The sequence below is a fragment of the Strongylocentrotus purpuratus genome, unplaced genomic scaffold, assembly GCF_000002235.5.
Source record: "Strongylocentrotus purpuratus isolate Spur 01 unplaced genomic scaffold, Spur_5.0 spur5_scaffold_4, whole genome shotgun sequence".
NCBI lineage: Eukaryota > Metazoa > Echinodermata > Echinoidea > Camarodonta > Strongylocentrotidae > Strongylocentrotus > Strongylocentrotus purpuratus.
The window spans coordinates 29,507,247-29,531,366 of NW_022145610.1; the positions used below are offsets into that span (position 1 = coordinate 29,507,247).

Sequence of the window (24,120 nt, forward strand, 5' to 3'; positions counted from 1 at the left end):
CCGGTTCTTATAATTTATTTCCCTCCCTCAACGAACTCATACGCCCACACATTTCACGTACTCGACCTTAAGTACCCTATATTGAAATTAAGTAAATATCAATGATCTGTTTCAAAGTCCTTGCTGGTCTCGTAATCATACTCACACGTTAGCTGACGTGCTAATTATGACCTGTATTGCAGTTTCACTTCACTTGCTTATGACGTATTAAGTTGATTAGTCACATTACGGTCCATGTCGCATACAGTGAACAACTAAATTATTCATACCCTGGTAAATTATATTTCTTGTTTTTTTTGTAACTCAAGAATGAAAGGTTAACTGGTTGAATTAGGGCCTTTTTTTAATGTAAGCACTAATATGTCACATTCTGAAGAAACATAAGTTGGGACAAATCGTTTGTTCACGCACTTACAAATTACAAAAATTGGTAAGGGTACGAATAAATCAAATGAAAGCTCCATGATTTTCGGGGAAATCCAACCTCACCATCCAATTTCTATGAAATTAAACTTAGTCAAAATAAAGAGAGAAAATATTCTTCTAGAATGCCATGAAAAGAATGAAGAAGATCCCAATTCCCCAAAACCAGCCTTTCCTTTAAAGGACAAGGAGTTTCAAAGTCAATTATTTGTGTCTAAAATTCAAAGGGAATGAAACCCAAACATACAAAAGCTGGTACCAGTCGTAATCAAATTAAGAAATTTTAATATTAAGCCTATTTGATTACTTAGCTGATAAATCAATCCCTCCTAATATTTTGCATTTTCCTTGCTAGCCATTGTCCCATGGAAATTGTCATTTTGGGGTTCACTTGAAGAACGAGCAATACCAACGTATACCGGCCTAGTTGCGTTGAAATTAAATAATCAATACATTTGATCAGCTTATGAAAAAAGAAATATAATATATGCATCTAGAATTACGGAAATCATACACAGATGCAGGGAAACAGATGAATCTATTTATTCGTTAAACGAGAGCGGTACGTGAAATAGATGGATATAGTGAGGGAGACAAGTGTGGGAGGGGGTGGTGGCTCGTTGTGGTTCAGGAAAGATATGTCTAGGCCATGTGAATATATGCTAACAACTCTGAAATAGCACTTACATAGTACGAAAAATCAAAAGGTATACATCGATACCTAAAGGCGAAACTAATCAAAAATTGTGTAATACATAAATTATACAGACCCCCCCCCCCGCCTCTCTCTCTCTGTCTTTCTCTCTCTCTTTCTCTCTCTCTCTCTCTCTCTATCTCTCTCTTTTCTCTCTCCCTCTCTCTATCTCTCCCTCTCTCCCCCTCTCTCTCTCTCTTCCTCTCTCTCTCTCTACCCCTCTCTCACTTTCTCTTTCTCTCTCTCTCTCTCTCTCTCTCTCTCTCTCTCTCTCTCTCTCTCTTACGTACGTTCAAGAGCTTGCTCTGACTGGATGCTCGAGATAGACGATTTTAGATTATGTTCCTATCTACCTAGAGAAGATATTAAGAGCAAGTCGTTATTCAATCATGACAGAACAAACACTCCATAAATTAGACATCCTGGACTCCATATTGATAACATATTATGAGCAAACATTGCTTGAAATGAAAAATATTCAGGCAGAATTATAATAATTACGCTACATAAAATTGCATCAATTATATTTCTTGATTTCTCTCTGCGCCAAGAGGCATATATCCGCTTTATGCTGAAAAGTTATTTTAGTTTTGTTATGTAATGTACTTTAACATGGATATGACGTGCGTATGATCCTTACTCGCAGCACCTCATTCAACCCATACTTGAGTGTTTGGAGCCAGAAGGACGTTAGATCAGTGTTAAAACAGAATGATATAACACCCTTCTGGATTCAAACAGTCGTACAATGCCATTTCGTCTACTACCCATAAGGTCTAATAATCATTTGACGATTATCATTTGTTATGATTAAATGGTTATTAGACTATGGATTGTAGCATTGGACAAACTGGGAATGAGACCCACTGGAAATTATAATAAATATGATTTAGCCTTTTCATCGTGATATGTCACGAATATCCATCCATTTCCTAAACTGAATTTAGGGCGGAGGCATATATGAGCATTTGTCCTGTATTATTGTTTATGTACATATTTATAATGATCGTATATATTGTTTTATTTTTAACATTATACAAATTGAAAACCACATTCGGCTTTTAGCCCCGAAGAAATGTTATTAATCAACCATTTTAACTAAATTGAATATTCATTCATATATAATGAGTTTTAGTTTAGCCTATCACCTTGAAAGTATTATGTTGTAAGGATGTCACACTGATGCTTTAACACATTAAGCAATGAATGTGGGGATGGGGGGGGGGTCTTGGGAAAGGGCAGCTCAGTGATCACGAGTCAAATGCACATATATGTAACTGTAATAGGAAGGGGGAAAAGGGGATGCATCAGTTTAAAAGGCAACCAGAACGAATCGTAAACTCATACAAATATAAAAATTATAAGATTGATAGGGGTTTTAATGCACATGTAGCAACGACTCCGGAAACTGAAAGTACAAAGTCCATGGCCTATTGACTCTATGAAAACCATATTTTGAACAGTAAACATTTGCCGTACGAGAGTATACTGATTGAATTAACTGCATATTAAAGGTTGTACTTATTCATAGTCGTAGGCAGGTATAGTCATTCAAAATGGCTTCTTCAAACGCGGATTTGAAGAAAAAAGTGGATACATTACGACGTGAAATCTTGTCGTACAAACCAGGCAAGGCTGTATCTTGTGATGATGAACGAGTGGTGTCTCCTTATAAGTTTGTCGTTGGTATGATTGAACCGTACGGGATTGCGCCCACCATAGTCCCTGCTCTGAGACGAGCTCTTCATGGAGACGTAAAGCCGAGCAAGCATGCTGATAAACAACAAACATTTACCAAGGATCAGGAGCAATATCTGACCGATTCTATATCTGTCATCACGAAAACATTCATTACGGGTTTGTACATTGAAAAATGCAATGTTGATTCACTTGTGTTTGTTTGTTCAAAAACAATTCAAATGAAACTGCACCTTTGAAGATGCAAACTATAAGTATGGCATGTTGGTTTTCCTTATCCTATAATCAAACAGTCAGAGGTATGTTTTTGGTAAAATGAGGAATCTTATCATCAAATTCTGGTACTACTAAAACAACTCAATGCTCTGTGTACCTCACTAAACCAGCATTGTGTAGAAATTAAAAACATTCTAGATATGCCGGATAAAACAAACAATTGATCTCATTTCCTTTTTGGTGTTTCCATCATTCGCTCTCTGAACGCATAGTATGCCCAATTGCCTAAAATAAAGGAAATCAGACGCAACTTGCGTATTTGTAAATTTTAAAAAATCATGTTACAAAATGGCTGTGAGGTAAAACTGCGAGACCATCCAAACTGTGCTTAAAATTACATTCACTTTGGTAGATTACACTAACTTATCACGATCAAAAGTTATCTAACAATGTAATAAATATACTCAGTCGCTTTGAATGTTCAATTATGTTTGATAAATTGCAGACGTCTTGAGCATTGTAATTGTTTGTATATAGAAGCTACAAAACAGGACAATACGCCTGACTAATCCATGAGCTATTGACATCATGTAACATATATTATCTCTTATGAAGTCATTGGTTTAACAGTAGAACAAAATAAAAATCTTGAAATTATTTGTGTATGGTACACATCGAACACATGGAGCGCAGTTTCTCATTTAAACAAAAATAAACATTGGAATAAAAACCAACCAATAATTGTAAGCCGTTGATCAATTTAACATGTGAGCTATATGAAACAATTATTAGTAAGATTATGTGTATGTTTCACTGTGACTATATACCTGACCTGCCTGATGTAATTAGTTTGGAGACTACCAGGAGGGTATTATGCATGAGCATACACGTGTGTATGTAAATTGTGGAAACAGGTTTTCGAACATTGTCAATCGTCAGATCAACACATTGGGATTATCAAAAATGAACTACGAATAATTATATGGCTAAACCTTTTCTCTCTCAAAAGCATATGGGGATACAAATACGGGGCCCTAACAAGCATTTCTCAAATATATTTTCAATGTCATGAAGCTTAAGCAGTGTTAACATATAGATGCACAAATTTCATTAAAGAGAGTGATGTCTTGGGCTTTTCAAACATCCTCATTTTGTTGATGTCGTTATGGGTGTTTCTATTACTGGCTTTGGAATGGTACTATTACTGACCACTGCAATTATTACAACATTCTCACATAACATTATGAATGTACTTGGCGTACATAGGTTCGTAGTTTTATCATAATTATGTCTCCCTCTTCTTAGTATGATTCCACGTCTTCCAAACCCATGTAAGATTCTCTTCATGAAACGCAATTTGTTCACTGTTTTTGTTATCACATAATATTATTTTGTGTGGTTTCCTTAAATGTTATTGCACAAAGAATTCATTCATTTGTGTTATTCTGGCATATTGCACAATCTTTTCTACCTTTTTCTTTCTCTACTTCTGCATGTATGCTAAATATCATGTTCGTAGTATTCAAAAGTTCATCATGCACAATGTATAAACACGTTCTCTCTTGTCATCTTACCAGGTTCATTCGAAAAAGATGTACGAGACTTTGCTGGGAAAGTTGGATGTATGGTGTTGTTAGTTACGTGGGTATTATTTTGTTTCTCTCTCCATATTTACATGGACAGTATATATTTTGACTGAAACCAAATCATATCTTTCTTCATCGCAAATCTGAAGAACACATGTTTTAGCACTTCAATCAAAATTCCACTAACGCGCATATTAATAATAATAAAAAAAGTTATTAAAAATTAATCAATTAATCAATTAGGATTGTGATATTAATAATTAACAGAAAACTCAGTCACTAGGTCTTCTTATTTCGTCATACACAAAACGATATCAAATAATATTTTCAAGAACAAGTTTATTGCTAGTTATTTTTATCGGGTGGGTTGTTTCTCTGAATTGTTCTTTTTTCATAGCACCTTGCAAATAAAAACGCGATTTACCAAACCTAATTCAGCAAAAAAGCGTGAAAAAATAGCAAATGCGATAAGTACATACGCGGAGGGCATCGTCAAGCATGTCGGCAAAGCTTCCAAATTCGGGTGTTTTTGGATTCATAAAATCAGTTCCGTAAAATCGATCGTAGAAGCCTAATTGGTACAGAAAATTAAACACCTTTATCGCAGAATATAGTGACCTGCCAGCATCACAAAAATATATCAAAATATGCTCATCTAACCGTTATGAATGCCTAAAATCCCTGAGCTTCCAGGGGCTCCGCCACTTAGACCCCACGCCAATTCCACTTAGTCTAGTTCTGGACCCTTTTCATTGATTGTTTTATTCGCCGACTATACGCATTAAGCCGAGTGATGGCGCGATCCCGAGAACCGGTCCAGAAAAGCAGGTAATTTTCGGGAATCTCGAATATAATTTTTTTTCGAACGACGAAGTTATTTAAAGCTTCACAACATGTGGCATTCAGAAGGAAAGAAAAAAGAACCAAAGGAAATGAGCTCACTTTTGTTTTAATCATTTATCAACAATGGTGTATATACGGGAGAGGCAAAAGATGCAGGGAGGTATAAAGGTAAGCAAGAGAAGAAGAAGAAGAAAAGTAGAAAAAAAAAAAGATTTTCCGGAATAAGAATAGGCACAAAATTACAAAGCAAACAGTGCACTGGAAAAAGACTTGTTGAAGTTTTAAAACAAATTAGTTTTCAAAATCATGGTCGCTTTTATCTATCGTTTATTTATTAAAGCTTCACAACATGTGGCATTCAGAAGGAAAGAAAAAAGAACCAAAGGAAATGAGCTCACTTTTGTTTTAAACCCAATCAGAGCAATGCAGCCAGCGCTATCCATAACATTGAGACTTGTGTACAAGATGTTCATAATTGGTTAAACTCACATTCACTGAAATTAAATCTCGCCAAATGCGAATTTATAATGTATGGTTCTGAGACTCAGTTAGAGAAGATTTCTTCCATCACTTCAATTACTCTTGCTGGACATGAAATTACCCTATCTAATGTATGTCGCAACCTTGGTGTGTTTCTCGACTCAAACATGAAAATGTCTACTCAAATTCAATATGTCTCAAAATCAGTACGTTATCAGTTACGCAATTTGGGTTTTATTCGTAAATATCTTAACCGTGGTGCCACCGAGAAAATTACTCATGCTTTGATTTCTTCTCGCTTGGATTTTGGTAATGGCCTTTTGTTTAGTTCGCCTCACAACCTACTCGCAAAATTACAAAGATTACAGAATGCTGCTGCTCGTGTCGTGACCCTGTCCAACAAGTACAGTCACATCACACCAGTCCTCAAATCACTCCATTGGTTGCCCGTAGAAAAACGTGTTGTTTTCAAGATTATTTTGCTATTATTTCACTGTATACATGGCTCTGCTCCGCAGTATAACATCGGCTTGATTAAGCATTACTTTCCTTCTAGACAGCTACGTTCTCAAAACTCTGGCTTACTTGTTACTCCTAGGGTTAAAACAAAGTGGGGGGAACGAACCTTCGCTCATGCTGGGCCTTCGTTATGGAATACTCTCCCTCAATGGGTTAAGAATAGCAGTTCTGCTGAGGTGTTAAAAAACAATCTTAAGAAATATCTGTTTAATTTAGCTTATAATTGATTACCATTACCTTTCATGTCTGTACCTTTCCTATCGCACTTTGTATAAATGTATCATGTATGTATTTCATCTTTTGCACAAGCTGCGCCTTGAGCATTTGACTGTCAAGTGGATTTGGCGCCTTATAAATCATATGTATTATTATTATTATTATTATCGTATAATTATGCCGATTCGGGATCGTGTAGTTCTGCGCCCCAACATAGCATAGTCCATACGAAGGGGTCCACATTAATTCTAATCGCTTTGCTCTAATTGAAAATGTGTTTAATTAGGCTCTTTTCAAATTAAGCGCAGGAGTGTACACAAATAAGGTTAGCCATTTAAAAGGAATTTCAACATTCTAGCATTTTACCTAATTTCTTGCCTATATTCATCGCGAGGGTTAGTGGTGGAGTCTTAATATGCAATTTACGTGCGAGGAACAAGAATTACATTTAGGAGAGAGAGCTTAGAACTTATCGATATGCTGCAATTTTTTAATGAATTACATGTATAACAATGTTGATACGCGTGCCGTGCGACAAACATGAGTTTGCCTTTATACCTAATATACGGTAAGCCCCTACCTGCACACTTCTAGGGCTTTGGCATAAAGTGTGTAGGTTTTGGAAATATTTCTTTCTATGAGTATGGTCGAGAACGTCGCGCCCAAGTTAGAAACGGAAATCGGATTTTGAATCATGAAAGTGTGTATTTCCAACTTTTTTTTGGGGGGGGGGGGGGGGCAAAATAGTGAGTGTAGTGGTCCTGTCTTGAAGTTTTTGAAGTTTTATTTATTCCACATTTTACATAAAACAACAGTTTATGTATTTTTTTGTTTTGTACAAGTGTATATTTCTCACAAGAAAAAAAAAGGTACGAGAAAAACCAGTTCCTACCTCCTTTGTAAAGACTAGCACTTGCCCCGAATTTTGACTTTGGGGCCTGTACACGCAGTACCGCATCACTTGGTTTGCGAGGGAGTGTAATGACCGAATATTTAGAATGCTAATATTTAACAACATTTCTTTCTGTCTTGAGAAAATGCTCATTGAGGGGGTCGAAATCGATTATAAGTACTTGAAACAAAGAAAGAAACAAACAAAAAGACAGATAATTGCATGTTAAAGCTTTGTATTTTCACAGTGATAAGAGATATTTGTTATACTGCAAGAGGGCAGAAACGATTTAGCCGTCCCCATAATCATGTGACTGAAAGGCAACATAATGGCCCTCGCATTTAACGCCTCTGAAAGACAGGGTATATATGCAACATACGCCTATCATTTCTGTTGGTGTTGTTGTTGTGCGTGTGTAATGTAAAGGATCGTAGCATCCATTTAAGTACAATACGGAAAGAAGGGTGGAACTGCATTTCAGACCTGTTATAACTGAAAGCTTTACTAAACATTATTTATTGTAATTTAGGCGCAAGAAGTATTTCCCCATCCATTGATAAATGGAAGTACCTGCCCACTCATCCAATGCCTATTCTGCACAGAATATTTACGGTGCTGAGAAACATTACATCTTCAAACATTCGATGGAGCGTACCCACGGAGCGAGAACAATTTCATTGTGATATGCTTAAGGCTTGCGTATAGGGTTAACGTGTTAGAACACAATGAACAATTATTATAAGTGTAGGGTATAACAAATACATACACGTTATCTTCTTTGAGGTGGCCTTTGGTGGGGGTGGGTTGCAGAATCATGTTAATATCATTAAAAATAAATGTATGCAATTTATATTTTTTGATGTACATGCATTTTCTACAACTTCCTCTTATACTTTTTTCTTCATGTTTCTCCTCTCCGTTTTCCGGACTTCATGTTATATTCTGTTTTCTTATTTTTGCTGCCCAAGCAATCGTATCTTAGTAACTATATATGCATGTATTTCAATATTGACAAATTAATTGTAACTGTATTTTACGTTTGAAATATGCAATGAGTGTTTTATTTGTACACATGGTCAATTCAGCCATTGGGCTGCGACTCATGTTTTTCAATAAACCTTGGTTCAATTCAATTCAAGTCAAGCATTAACCCTTCAATCATCACCACGTGAATAATAACGATTCTGAATCGGTGGATTTTCTTATTTTTATTTTCAGCCCGGTTCATATGGATTCTTACCAAAAGTTGATCGAGATAGTAAAGAGGAATACAGGTGAGTTTGCCACTAATCCTTAATGGTAGGTAGAATCATAAAGTGAAGACATATGAAGTTTTATCTTTAAACAATTTTGAATTAATACAAATTGCACTGTTGATACACACAGTATACACCACAATGCGTTGATTTACACCACCGTATTAGTTAAAACAATAATTAATTTAATAAATAATGTTACTAGCCAGAATTCTATAACGCATGAATTATCATGTAGGTTGTTTAGCTTCGGTTACGTATCTGATGTTTTGCGTTATATGCACTGTTATTAAATGTGTAGGTATCTAACAATAATGACACCTGCTACACAATAATGTTCATCAGTAATGAATGGAACATGAAAGAAAACAACCATTATTCAATTTATATCATAATCAAATTTCTACAAGCAATTTCTGTGTGTTAATCATTATTCACATATTGAAAAAAACAGGGTAGCTCATTGACAATCGTGTTCAACCATAAAGCCCCGTACATAAACAGAGAGAAAGAAAGAAATTAAGGATATACATCAAAAACATGGCCTATCCACATATACACAATGAAGTCAAATTTAAGAAAATTGGGACATATATACAATAAATCAAGTATCTAGTATCAAGTATCAAGTTTATTTGTCTTCCAGAAAACACATGTGACAAAATATAATAGAGTATAATCATATTACAGTACAATGTAGAATAAAGAAAGACGAGGAGATCTTGGTTGAAGCACAGCTTCTTAAGTTAAGGCCCCCTCATATGGTGTGACAAAGATAACTGATTCATGAATACAACAACAAATATGGAATATATACTATTCACAAAATACTCTCAGAAAACAACTACCCAACGATGCATCGACCACAGCATGGATGACCACAACAGTCAACAAGTATACCCGAATATGCGCACATCCCCATCACACCGGGTGAGCTAACGAGCTCACCGGCCCGAATTCACAAAGGAGATTTGTCGACAAACCTAGGTTTATGTACGTCATATGACGCGTTTTGACGCGTTTTTTACAAACCTGGTTTGTAAAAAACGCGTCGAAACGCATTATGACGCACGAAAAGCTAGGTTTGTCGACAAACCTCCTTTGTGAATTCGGGCCACCGTGTGTGTTACAATATATGTCATATGAGCACGAACAACCCACCCATGGGAGGGCGATCTAATATGGACAAACCCAAGCTGACACCAAATCGAGACATCAATGAGTTAACGCTCTCTGAGTGCAGAGGTTAAGTAGGAATATATGGTTTATGTACAGATGGGAAAGAAAAAGGATCAAGGGGTTATGTCAAAGTCAAGAAATAACGAAAAATAGATCGAGAGTAGAGTTGAAATCTAGTATTTATCTAAGTTTTCTATATTATCCATATGAATTACACACTCTTAATTCTGATCACGTTGATATCGTGGACTCTTACAAGCCCCTTTTCCGTTCATTTTGTAAATTATATACGTTTTCCTTTCTTCGTAAATTGCATGTTAATACTTACCTCTGCTTGTGTAGGCCTGTGTTAATATGTATGATAGGCCTATGTGATAACACTATTTCCCCATTAATTTGATTATCATACCATCCATTGAAATGCTTGAACAAGATTCTTTTTTTCTATTAGATTTAATATGCATGCACATATCATATCATGTCCTCAGTTGGTAACCAACCGTATAATCATGGTGATTTTACCAGATTTTGGGTTTTGAGGCCATCGTGTTGAATCAAGTGAAACATGGATGGTGTGTATTACATGTATCTACCATTCCCCCCAAAACATCTACTCTGCTCCCGTGTTGAAATGGTTTCTCTCATCATCTGATCATGAATCTACGTGTGAGACATAAGGCCATGATCTGACAATCAACAGTGAACAATTTAAACATAACAAATATGAAACGATTATGACATTATATTTGGATGAAACATTTATTATGCATAATATAAGAAATGTTCCCTCCATTTATCTGCTTGTATACTTATAACATTTGGGGCTTAATGTCCATTTTCCTTGTACTGGATACAGCTTTCTAATTTTGAGCCGAGGCATGGGGGTGATTAAAGTTAGATATAATTATGGCAATGCTTACACCAATTTTTAATACCGGCATTAGGCCCTATATTGGTCGAACCCCACGTGGTCTTGATTTCATTCATTTATTTATTAAGTAATTTTCACTAACTACCCGATCTTTAGATTTCCCAATCATATTTCAACCTTTTTTTTCAGTCGAAGTTGTAGTAGTTAAACAATATCATAACAATATCATCAGTTTATTCTATCATGATTGTCCCGACTACATTTTCTACCATAAATATTACATTTCATTTGCATTATCATAGTTTTAAATGTATTACTATCTCATTAGTCACTTCATTTACTCTTTATACCGGTTCATCTTCAGTCTTCTTCCTCTATCACCCCCTCCCTACTTTGCTCACTCGATTTTGCCCATTCTACGTGTGAGACATAAGGCCATGATCCGACAATACACAGTCAACAATTTGAACATCAAAAATATGAATCAATTATGAAATTATATTTGGATGAGACATAAATTAAGCATAACTTAGAAATATATCCTCCACTTGTCTGCTTTTATACTTTAACATGTAATTTGAGGCTTTATAGCCATCTCCGTGTAGCTTTCTAATAATGAGCCGATCGAGGCATTGGAGTGATTAAAGTTGAATATAATTATGGCAATGCTTGCACCAAATACCGGTATTATATCAATCGAACCCAACGTGGTCTTGATTTCGTTCATTTTTGTATTAATCAATTTACTCTAACTACTGATCTTAAGAATTCCGAAATCATGTTTGATCTTGTTTCCGTTGAAGTTGTTGTGGTTAAACAATATCATAAACAATAAAATCAGTCTATTCTATCATGATTTTCCCGACTAAATTTCCTCCCATGAATATTAAATTTCATTTGCATTATCATAGTTGTGAATGTATTACTATCTCATTACTCACTTCATTTACTCTTTATACTGGCTCATCTTCAGTCTCCTTCCTTTATCATCATTCTCTCTCTCTCTCTCTCTCTCTCCGCTCCCTACTTTTCTCAATCGATTTTTGCCCATTCATTCTTTTTACAACTTAAATATGGCAGGAAATGATATGCTACTGAGAATACTGATAAAAATACACATAGATGAAGAAGCATTTCAGATTTTCTCATTCCTTCGTGTCAACTCCCCCCCCCCCCCCCCCCCCCCCCCCCCCCAACCCCCGAAAAAATAAAATATGATGTGACGTATGTGTGGTATGTACAGTAGTTGTCATAAAAAATATCATGACTTTGGACGTTATTTCGAGTAAACTCATTGACTATGTTTCGATTAAATAGGCCGCGTCCCTCTATGCGCTATACTTCATCATAGATACATCACAAAAGCGAGAAATTTTTTGAAGCGTCTCGGGATCACTGATATCTACGAAATAAATTACCGTGATGACATGCGCTCAGAAGAGGGTCAGTTGCAGTGGCTTGACCTTCTACGTGGATGCCTTAAAGAAGGTGACTGAACAATATCTGAGAAAGCGATGTCCTCATTGGTAGCAGAAATGAAGAAGAAACTTGAGTCTAAGCAACAGCATGTAGACACTTTAACAGAAATCGTAGGGGAGAAAGAGCGAAATGAGATGACTCTAACACAACAAGTTAAGGAGCTAAAGAAAGGAAGAGATGAAGACAGAGCTAGAGCTGAAAAGGAAAAACGCTCATCGGCAGCAGATATGACGAAGAAACTCGAGTCTAAGCAACAACGCGTAGACACTTTGACAGAAACCGTAGGGGAGAAAGAGCGAAATGAGGCAACTCTAAAACTACAAGTTCAGGAGCTAAAGAAAGGAAGAGAGGAAGACGGAGCAAGAGCTGAACAAGAGAAGCGCTTATTGGCAGCAGAAATGACACAGAAACTCGAGTCTAAGCGTAAAGTGTTTTCGAAAGTTAAACGAGGTGCGGGGAGGGTATAATTTAACCCATTGTCATCAACGGGTACAGGCATGTATTCAACACCAGAGGGACGAGACATAGATGTTGCACTCGCCTTGAACATTGGTTAGTGGCAAATTATGCAGGTTTAAAGGGGGGGGGGGGGTTAACATAAATTACAATATATGTAACAGACAGGAACATTTGCCAGATATTTGTGTTTGTGTATTGGAGAAGCATTTAAAAAGAGGGAGGGGAGCTGGAGAGAAATAAAGATACAGAGAGAGAGAGAGAGAGTAATGAAGATACAACTAAAGAGAGGGAACTGGAAAGAGAGAGAGAGAGAGAGTACGAAAAAGAAATGGGAGAAAGAGGGAGAGTGGGAGAGGAGGAGTGGGAGCATGTACACGTTACAACTTGCATTGTTCAAAGCAAGGCATTATGAAGAGTTAAAAGGTAAATGCTCTCAGAAGAGCAAAAACATAACGATCAACTTCAAAACCCTAATGTGAAGTTGAAAGAATTATAAATTACATCTTCACCTCTACTGTTTTATTTACTTAAAACACAAACAAAGTGCCATACTAAATTGTTCTTCAACATATGAAATGCACAAAGCACGTCAAAACAAAGTGAAACGAGAATTGCTCGTGAGATATGCTTTATATTAATATCTCTTCCTCGGTGAATGTTTGAATTAAGCCCTGGATCACAAACTATACTTCTCTTTCACACTTACCCTAAACCTATACTAAAACCCAATACGAACCCTATCCGGACTGCAATTATTATTTTAACGAAATAAAGCCCAGCTTTTTATTTTGCCGGAGTAAATGTTGAATCACCGCAAATTCGAACTTGAAGGCAAACAAAAAGTTATTTTCAAATCGCTGACATGTCTGAAGCATCCTCATAGTTGGAAAATGCAATTCATTTTTCGACATGGCGAGATTCGCAGTTAAAAAGCCGGGTTTCACAGCGATGCTAAAAGCTGTATCTTGAAGCTCTAGTTTAAAAAAAATTCAAGACGAAGATAGCAACAGGCAACAAACAAGCTGTTTACTTTTTGAATGGTTTGACGACTTGTGAATGTAGTTGTATTTCATGCCAATCGAGCGCAAATATTTACTTGACGCGATATCAAAAGAAGATCATTCAATGACCATGTTCCCTTAAATCAGTGTTTACTCCCTTCGGAGTTTAAAAGTTTGACGTGCATTGAAGCAATACAAGAAACACATACTCCATTCTCGCAAAAACTTTGCAAATGCTTTGCGAAGTTTGTAATGGCTTAGTGGACAATACATTAATTTTGCTTTCGCTATTTTTTTTCTCACGCCTCTGCCTACATTTTCGAGATAACAGCATATGCCATGGATAATGATGTTGTTGGTTGTACTTTTTGGCGTTCCGTAAAATGTTACCATTTTTCGCATGCATGAAGTTGATATATTTTTGTTTTACCTCAATTCATGGAATTTGTTTGACAATGATTTATTCCTAATAGATCTAGATAATAGTATACATTCTCAGATTGTATTGAATAATAATTTGCCTGTGTTTGTTTTGCGTGACTGCTACTGCATGTGTATGCTATTATGCTTATCAAATAGGGGACCTACGCCTTTAAGTCATAAATGACAGTAATGAGGATTAATGCCCCACAAAAGGGCACTAATATAGCACATCGACACGGCGTTGATCCTGGGGCCTCACAGTTACGAGGCCATTGCTTTGTCACTGAACCATGACTGTACGCAGCGGGGGCTAGGGTAGGGGGCAGTTCCCACAAATAAAAAAGGAAGAAAATGCAATAAATTATCAATAATTCATTGAATTCCCCCCCCCCCCCGGTCCCCAACAGAAAAATCTTCTGTGTGCCTATGCATTGAGCCATAATGCATGGCCGTACAGAGGATTTTTTTTATGTTGGGGACCGGGTAAAATGCAATGAATTATTGATAATTTATCAACGATTTCGTACGCTCAGCTTAATCTTGCCGGTTATTATAATATTTTATCTCTATAATAGTCCCTACACTTGCTGCAGGACGCCGAAGATGGTGTTATCAACGAACTCGTATGCCCAGCTTAATATGGCCGAAATATTCCTTACACTTGCTGCAAGCCGCCGAAGATGGCATTATCAACGAACTCGTACACCCAGCATTAATCTTGCCGGTTCTTATGATGCCTCTTTATTAATACTCCCTACACTTGCTCCAAGACGCCGAAGATGGCGTTATCAACGAACTCGTACGCGCAGCTTAATCTGTCCGGTTCTTATAATTTATCTCTATTAATATTCCCTCCATCACCGGACTCATACGCCCACACCAGGGGCGGCCGAGCGACTTCCAAAGTGGGGGGGGGACCAAGAAAAAGGGCACTTTCTGGAGAAAAAGGGCACCTACAAAGGGAAATCTCAAAGCGAAAATATACAATGTTTTAGACATTTGTATATACCCCTACATTGTGATTACAATTATCAGGGATGATTTCAATAATTTTTTTCACTTTATACACCATACAAAATATTGCTTAAGTATCATGATTTGCAGTCGGGTTTGATTGTTTAAAAACTGGTTTGCGAGTGAGCGAAGTGAGCGAGGACAAAATTTAAGAGGTCGCAGTGCGAAAAATTATATCTTATAAAGAGGAGAAACCCAAATCTAATGGGGTTATAAGCACACTCTCATAACGGAAGACTGAAAAGACCTTTGATAAGTAACATAAGTATATCATCTATAGATACCTGCGAGCGTAGCGAGCGATCTTTAGGGGAAATTGCTCTTAGTCGCTTGAAATTAGCTAGGGCGCGTTTAGTGATGAGAGGAAAAAGGGACACTTATCAGGAGTGAAAAGGAGCATGTGCCAAAATACAAAGAGTAATTATCAGAGGTGGAAATGGGGAACTTCTTACACCCTCAAAGAGAGGCACTCACCAGGGATGAAAAAAAGTCAGTAAAGAGAATAGGAAATGGGCATTTGTCGAAGGAAAAGGGGCCTCCATCATATTTTATATATGGGCATTTATGAAAAGGGGAAGGTCCCTTATTAGAAAGGAAAAGGGCATGTATCATTGTTCAAAGTGAAATTATCAGAGGTGAAAAGAGGCACTTATCGCACTTGAAAAGGGGCGATGACCAGATATGAAAAGGGGCACTTATGTGAATAAAAAGGGGGCACTTGTACTGAAGGAAAATGTGCATTAGTTGAAAGAAATTGGGCACCGATCAGATTTTAAAAGGGCATTTATCGGAGGTGAAGGGGGCACTTATCTGAAGTGAAAAGGAGTAATTTCTCGTACCTGAAAAGGGTCATTTACCAGAGAAGGGGCACCTATAAGAAGGGGAAGGGGCTCTTTTTTAATGGGGCACTTATCATTAAGAAAAGGGGCACTTTTTAGAAAGGAAAAAGGTCACATGTGGAAATATAAGGTGCGCTAAATTATCCGAGTTAAAATGAGGTTAGTTATAAAAGGGAAAGGGGCACTTCTTACAAAGGGAAAGGGGCACTTGTCAAAGTAAAAGAGGCACCTCTCAGAATTAAATAGGACAATTATCAGAGGTGAAGGGAGCACTTATCGAAAGTGAAAAGAGGCACTTCTTTTACCTAACGAGGGGAACTTACTAGAGATTAAAGAGGGCACTTATGAGAATGGAAAATGGACACTTATTGCAAAGGAAAATGGGAACTTGTCGAAGGAAAAGAGCCACGTGTCCAAGTAAAAGAGGCACTTTTCAAAGTTAAAAAAGGAAAGGGGCATTTTTATAAATTAATAGGGGCACTTGTCAAAGTAAAAAGGGGCACTATTTATATGTAAAAAGGGGTACTTTTCCTCTGTAAAAAGGGGCACTTTTCGGGTGCTTGAAAAAGTGGGGGCACTGTGCTCCCCCCCCCCCCCGGGAGGGCCGCCTCTGGCCCACACACTTCATGTACTCGACCTTTAGTATCCGAGATTGAAATTGAGTAAATATCAATGATCTGTTTCGAAGTCCTAGCTGATCTAATTGCATACTCACACGTTAGCGGACGTGCACATTTTATGCTGTAGTGAAGTTTTACTTCACATGATTATGACGTATCAAGTTGATTAGTCACATTGCGGTCCATGTCGCATACAGTGAACAACTTAATTATTCATACCCCTGAAAAAATCTGATATTTCTGGGTTGTTTTTGTAACTCAAGAATGAAAGGTTATTACTTGTTGAATTGGGGCCCTTTTTTATAATGTAAGCCTTAATATGTCACTGTACATGTGAACATGAAATAAAAGCTACATAGTTTTCGAGGAAATCCAACCTAACCATCTAATTTTCATAAAAGAAAACATAGTCAAAATAAAGAGAGAAATATTCCTCTAAAATGCCATAAAAAGAATGGAATGAGCCCATTACCCCAAAACAAGCCTTCTCTGTAAAGAACAAAGGGTTTCAACTTCAATTATTATGTATCTAAGATTTAAAGGGAATGAAACCGAACAAACAACAGCTAGTACCAATCTTGAAATTATGCCTATTTGATTACTAAGCCGATAAATTAATCTTTTTAAGTTTCCTTGCTATTTTTTTAATCTGTTTATATAAAAAAGCCATTCTCCCATGGGAATCGTCACTTTGGGGTTCACTTAAAGAACAAGCGAAACTAAACAACAATTGTGTAATACATAAATTGTACAGACCCCCCCCCCCCCCCCCCCCTCGCCCTCTCTCTCTCTGTCTCTCTCCCTCTCTCTCTCTCTTACGTACGTTCAAGAGCTTGCTCTGACTGGATGATCGAGATATGATTTTAGATAATATGTTTCTATCTACCTAGCGAAGATAAGAGCAAGTCGATATTCAATCATGACAGAACAAACAAATACTTCATAATGACCTCCTGTACTCAATATTGATAACATATTAAAAACAAACATTGCTTTAAACGAACAATACTCATGCAGAACTGTAGTAACTACGCGACCTGAATTGCATCAATTACATTTCTTGAACTCTTTCTGCGTCAAGAGGCATAGGCTATCCACTTCATGCTGAACGTTTTTGTTTTGTTATTTATTTTAACATGGAGACAGCATGCGCATGATCCTTATTCGCAGCACCTCATTCAACCCATACTTGAGTGTTTAGAGCCAGAAAGGCGTTAGATCAGTGTTAAAACAGAATGATATAACACCTTTCTGGCTTCAAACAGATGTAGTGATGCTGTATCAAGAGTCATAGTATGGACCACGTAACCATGGTTACTCGACTGATATGTACAGCAAAATAACAAAACTATGCCATGCAGCGTTTAAGAAGTAGCACATTATGCTCGTACTTTCAATGATGAGATAATAATGATAAAATTAGTAGTCGTTACAATAGCAGTGGTAGTAATAATAACAATAGTAACAACCAAAGTAATATTAATCATAATAATAACAATAGTCGGATCTTGTAAAGCACTCATGTAAGTCAGTCAGACGTGACCCTATTGGCGCTTCAAAATTATTACCCCGAATTCAGTACGGCTGCCATTCTGGCGCTCTAGTATTTCAAAGAATGAATTCATTTCAGGTAACCATTAACTTCACCTGGGTCGATTGTGACAAAAATATACTACCAACGGACATTAGTGCCGCAAAAATGCGATCAAAAAACCGGTGACGTATCCACTAGACCACGCCCCTCCACGCACAAGGATAGATTACACGCTGTAATATGTACACCATCTCCAATCCCTGCAAAAGGCTCTTAGAGAAGAGATGAGACGAGATGTATGAAAATGGCTTTCATCATCATCATCATCATACAGCTACGAATAACCTCTCACCCGAGAGTCTGGTGGTTAGGGACACACAATGAAACCGTTTGATTCAGCTCTCATTATATTTGCATGTCTGATCGAGCCCCTTAAAAGTGCACATTTTAAAAAAAATTAGGAATGCTCACGATTTATGAGTGTGAAATATTAGATTAGAAGGGACACCGATTTATTTGGTAGGGTAATATTCACTTGCACCACGAGCATTATACGTAGGAATGAAAACGTGAAGATAACATTATTATGTATTATACAACTTACTCCCAGATCCAAATCGAATGATTGGTTATTCGCGGTCACGTATATTATATTCCATATTTTCCAGTCCTATTGCACTCTTTTTCAGTGCGCATTAGTGCGCGTAGAGGTTAGAGCGCTTAATACTGCGTGTGCATGGGCCAATTCTTGCACAGCACTATGCGTAAATTGGTATAGAGGTATTAAAGTGCGCTTGCTATATCTATACTTATGTGTGCGCACTAAATTGAGACTTATTAAAATTATGATGCATGTTTGCTTTCGTTCTTTATACGATCTATCCGCCCTTGTTGATGCTGTGTGTATCTATCGCACTCAGCCTAACGGCTTCGTGCCATAGATACACACAGCCTCAACTCGAGTGCGGATAGATCGTATGGACTCATGCGCATGCATCATTTGTATAATATCACACTATAGTATTCTTTGGATTAATTGCGCTCACGAAATTTGAAATACGCCCTGCACATCAGCTGACGAGCCTATCAGCTAAATAGGATCACATTAGTTTGCATCAGTAGCAAATTTAGCGTTTCTTAAATGATTTATGAAATAATCCAACCACAATTGACGCAACACTATAGTGTAGCAATACTCAAAAGTATTTGCAGTGGAAATAATTGCAACCCTTTACAATATTCAAAAAGTTTCAATTCGCAAAGGTAACTGGCTTTTCAATATGCGGAAGCAAGTTTTTGTATTAATATCTTACATTAAACAATCATGCCAAAAAAGTATGAAGCCAGGAACAATACACTCAGTTCAATTGAGTTTAACCATTTCACTATCCATGAAAGCACATTGAATTCAGGTAAACATAATTATGTACATCCAAAGCGTGCAATAATGATGACAATCCCCTTGCCATTGGTAACATAAACATAATGCTAGTCTAATTCAATAGTGAATGCGAGATAAATAAAGAGATGTTTGGTCCTACACAATCGAAAAATAGCAACGAAAATAGACATATCAATGCTTTCCATCTTCACTCATCGGAGTACATCGCAAAAATAAACAGAAAAGCAATTTCGGCTTTATTCTAAAATTGAAGTAAGAGAACTAGAGAAAAGCTTGTCGTATGGTTCTCTTCTATTATGTTAGCTGTGTTACGGGGTATAAATCGGTTTGTTGCCGATTGATTTTACAACCAATTCATCTACTATCCAATTAGTCTTTACTCATATGGTCTACATCCAGCCCATCTACTATCCTTAGGGTGTGATAATCGTTTCGCCTACTTATCATTTGGTCTAATGACCATTTAGGCTAAAAGCCATTTGGTCTAATGACCATTTTGTCTTATCATCAATAAGTCTAATACCCATTTGGTATATTGTTTATTTTATACTACTAACCAGTTAGTCTAATTCCCAGTATGTATAATGCCAATTTCGTCTACTATACATAAGGTCTAATAATTATTTGACGATTAATTACATATGATTAAATGATTATTCGACTATATAGATTGCAGACAAAATGGGGATTAGACAAACTGGGAATGAGACCCAATGGAAAGTAGAATAAATATGCAATAGCCTTTTTGTTTTCATTGTGATATGTCACGAATATCCATCCATTTCCTAAACTGAATTTAGGGCAGAGTCATAAAGAAGACGCAGTCGCATTTTTTTGTTGGTATTATTGTGTCTGTACCTATTTGTTATGATTGTATATATTTTGTATTTTGTATTTTGTATTTTTTGTAAACGCAATTCGGCCTTTAGCCCCGATGAAATGTTATGAATAAACGATTTTAATTAAATTCAATATTCATTCATATCATTCAGCTATAATATGTTTCGGCCTATCACCTTAAACGTATTATGTTTGTGGGGTTTTCACTCTGATGCTTTAACACATTAAACAATATATGTGGGGGGGGGGGGGGGCTTGTGAAAGGGCAGCTCGGTGATCACTATTCAAATCAATGCACATGGGACAACGGAACGAATCGTTAACTCATACAAAATATTAAATTATACGATCGACAAGGGTTTTAATGCACATATAGCAATGACTCCGGAAACACTGAACGTACAAAGTGCATGGTCTATTAATCCTATCTTTACCAAAATAGCTCGCTCCGACTAATACAAATACAACTGCATTAATAATTATAATGTAATTTAATTTCATACATTGATTACTAGTTGTTGTCCTTTGGAACCGCTTATCACTGGAGTCTATGAAAACAACAGCTTGAACAGTGAACATTTGCCCTGCGAGAATATACTGATTTAATTCACTGCATTAGGTTGCACTTATTCATACGTAGGCAGGTAGTCATTCAAAATGGATTCTTTAAACGCGGATTTGAAGACGTGGATCGCTACATTACGACATGAAATCTTGTCTTACAAACCAGGCAAGGATGCATCTTGTGATGATGAACGAGTGGTGTTTCCTGATAAGCTTGTCGTTGGTATGATTAATACGTACGTGTATGCGCCTGCCATAGTCCCTGCTCTGAGACGCGCTCTTCATGGAGACGTAAAGCCGAGCAAGCATGCTGATAAACGACAAACATCTACCCAGGATCAGGAGCAATATCTGACTGATTCTATATCTGTCATCGTGAAAATATGCCTTGGGGGTTTGTATATTGAAAGAAAATGAAATGCTGATTTATTCGTGTTTGTTTGTTGAAAAAATCAAATGAAACTACACCACGAAGTTTGAAACTTGAACTATGGTATGATTTTTTTCCTTACCCTTTAATCATGAAGTTAGAGGTATGTTTTTTTGGTAAAATGATGAAACTTATGACCAAATTCTGTCTTTGGTATTACTAAACTAACGCAATGCTCTTTGTATCTCATTAAACCAGTATGGTGTTGCAATTTGAAACACTCTAGATATGCCGGATAAAACAAATAATTTCGTTTAATTTCCTATTTGGTTCTTCCAACATTCGCTTCCTAAACATGCGCCAATGCACAATTGCCCAAAATGAGGGAAATCAGACTTAACTTGCGTGTTTGTAAATTTGCAAAGAAATTGAGTAAAAATGAATGTTAGGTACATGTACAACTGCGAGACTATCCAAACTTTGCTTACAAATACATTAAATTTGGTAGATTACACTTATTTATCACAATCATACTTAATCTAACGATGAAATAAATATACTCAGTCACTTTGAATGTTAAATAACGTTTGCTAAATTGCAGTTGTCTTGAGCATTTTAATTGTTTGTATATTGAAGGTATAACCAGGAAATACGCCTCAGTAACCCATAAACTATTGCCATCATCAAACATATAGCATGTGAACACTTGCGTTCTCTTATAAGGTCATTGGTTTAACAGTAACAACAAGTAAAACTCTTAACATTCTTATTACATGGCACACATCAAACACCTGGAGCGCAGTATATCATTTTATTTATTATAAAGAATAAAATAAAAACAAAGGGATATCTGTAAGCCGTCGATCAATTTTACATGTCAGCTATATGAAACAATTAGGATATGTATGTTTCACTGTGACTATATACCTGACCTGCCTGATGTAATTACTTTGGAGACTACCAGGAGGGTATTATGGATGAACATACACGTGTAATCGTAAATTGTGGAAACAGGTTTACGAACATTGTCAATCGTCAGATCACCATATTGGGATTATTAACAAGGAACTGCGAATAATTATATAACTGAGCCTTTTCTCTCTCAAAATCGTATGGAGTACAAATAAGGGGGCATAAAAAGCAATTACTCAAATACATTTTCAATATCATGAAGCTCAAAGAGTGTTGATATATAGATGCCAAAATTTCATTAAAGAAAGTGATGTCTTGGGCTTTTCAAACATCCTCATTTTGTTGATGTCGTTATGGGTGTTTCTATTTTTGTACCTTTTTTGTACCATTACTGACCACTGCAATTCTTACAAAATTCTTACATGGCATTATACTTATAGGCCTACATATACCCATATATTTATCACAATTTTGGTTCTCCTTCTTAGTATGATTTCACGACAAACCCAGGTAAGATTCTCTACATTAAAAATATCATGTTCACTTTTTTTGCTATCACATAATATTATTTTGTGTGGTTTCATTAAATGTTATTGCACAAACAATTCATCCATGCGTGTTTATATAGCTTATTCTGAAATATTGGATGCAACTTATGGAACTACACAAACTTGTCTACTTTGTTCTCTCTCTTCTTATGCATGTAGCCTACATGTTATGCTCGTAGTATCTCAAATGTTCATCATGCACAATGTATCAAACACGTTTTCTCTTGTCATCTTACCAGATAATGTTGAAAAAGAGGTACAAGACATTGCTGGGAAAATTGGATGTATGGTGCTATTACTTGAGTGAGTATTATTTATTTTCGCTCTCTATATTCACATGAGCCGTATATATTTTGACTGAAACAAAATCACATAATAAGTTATTGGAAATCTGAAGAAAATAAACATTCACGAAAATAGAAGACACACGTTTTAGCGCTTTGATCAAAATCCCATAAACGCGCATATTAATAATAAGAAATGATGATTATTAAGAATTAATCAATTAGGACTGAAACAAGGATTGTGATAATAAAAATTAACACAAAACTCAGTCAAATAATAATAACTTCAAGAACATTTTTATTGCTAGTTATTTGGGTGGGTTGTTCTTTTTCATAACACCTTGCAAATAAAGCGCGATTTAGCAAACCTAATTCAGCAAAAAAGCAAAAGAATAGCAAATAGCAAAAGTACAAACACGAAGGGCATCGTCAAGCATGTTGGCAAAGCTTCCAAATTCGGGAGTTGTCGGATTCATGAAATCAGTTCCGTAAAAGCCTGATTGCTACAGGAAATTACACACCTTTATCGTAGAATATAGTGACCTGTCAGTGTCACAAAAAAGATATCGAAATATGTTCATCTGACCGTTATTAAATGCCTAAAATCCCTGAGCTTCCAGGGGCTCCGCCTATTAGACCACACGCCAAATTTAGGCTCAGTCTAGTTCTGGACCCTTCTTATTGATTGTTTTATTCGCCGACTATACGCATTAGGCCGAATAATGGCGCGATCCCGAGAACCGGTCCGGAAAAGCAAGTTATTTTCGGGAATAATCTCGAAGATAATTTGTTTTCGGACGAAGAAGTTATTTAAAGTTTCACAACATGTGGCATTCAAAAGGAAAGAAAAAAGAACGAAAGGAAATGAACTCACTTTTGTTTGAATTATGTATCGATAATGCCGTATAGGCCTATATACGGAGGAGGCAGAGAATTACAAAGGTAAGCAAGAGAAGAA

General features: G+C 36.6%; 1 protein-coding gene across 1 annotated transcript in view; it reads left to right on the forward strand.

The window, feature by feature from the left end:
- The first annotated feature begins 2,673 nt into the window (after positions 1 to 2,673).
- LOC115929106 (inner centromere protein-like) overlaps positions 2,674 to 24,120 on the forward strand; it is a 32,550-nt gene continuing 11,103 nt past the window's right edge. The window contains exon 1 of the mRNA XM_030997302.1: positions 2,674 to 2,974. Coding sequence (XP_030853162.1) covers positions 2,674 to 2,974 — 301 coding nt within the window. The remainder of the gene's footprint in view (positions 2,975 to 24,120) is intronic.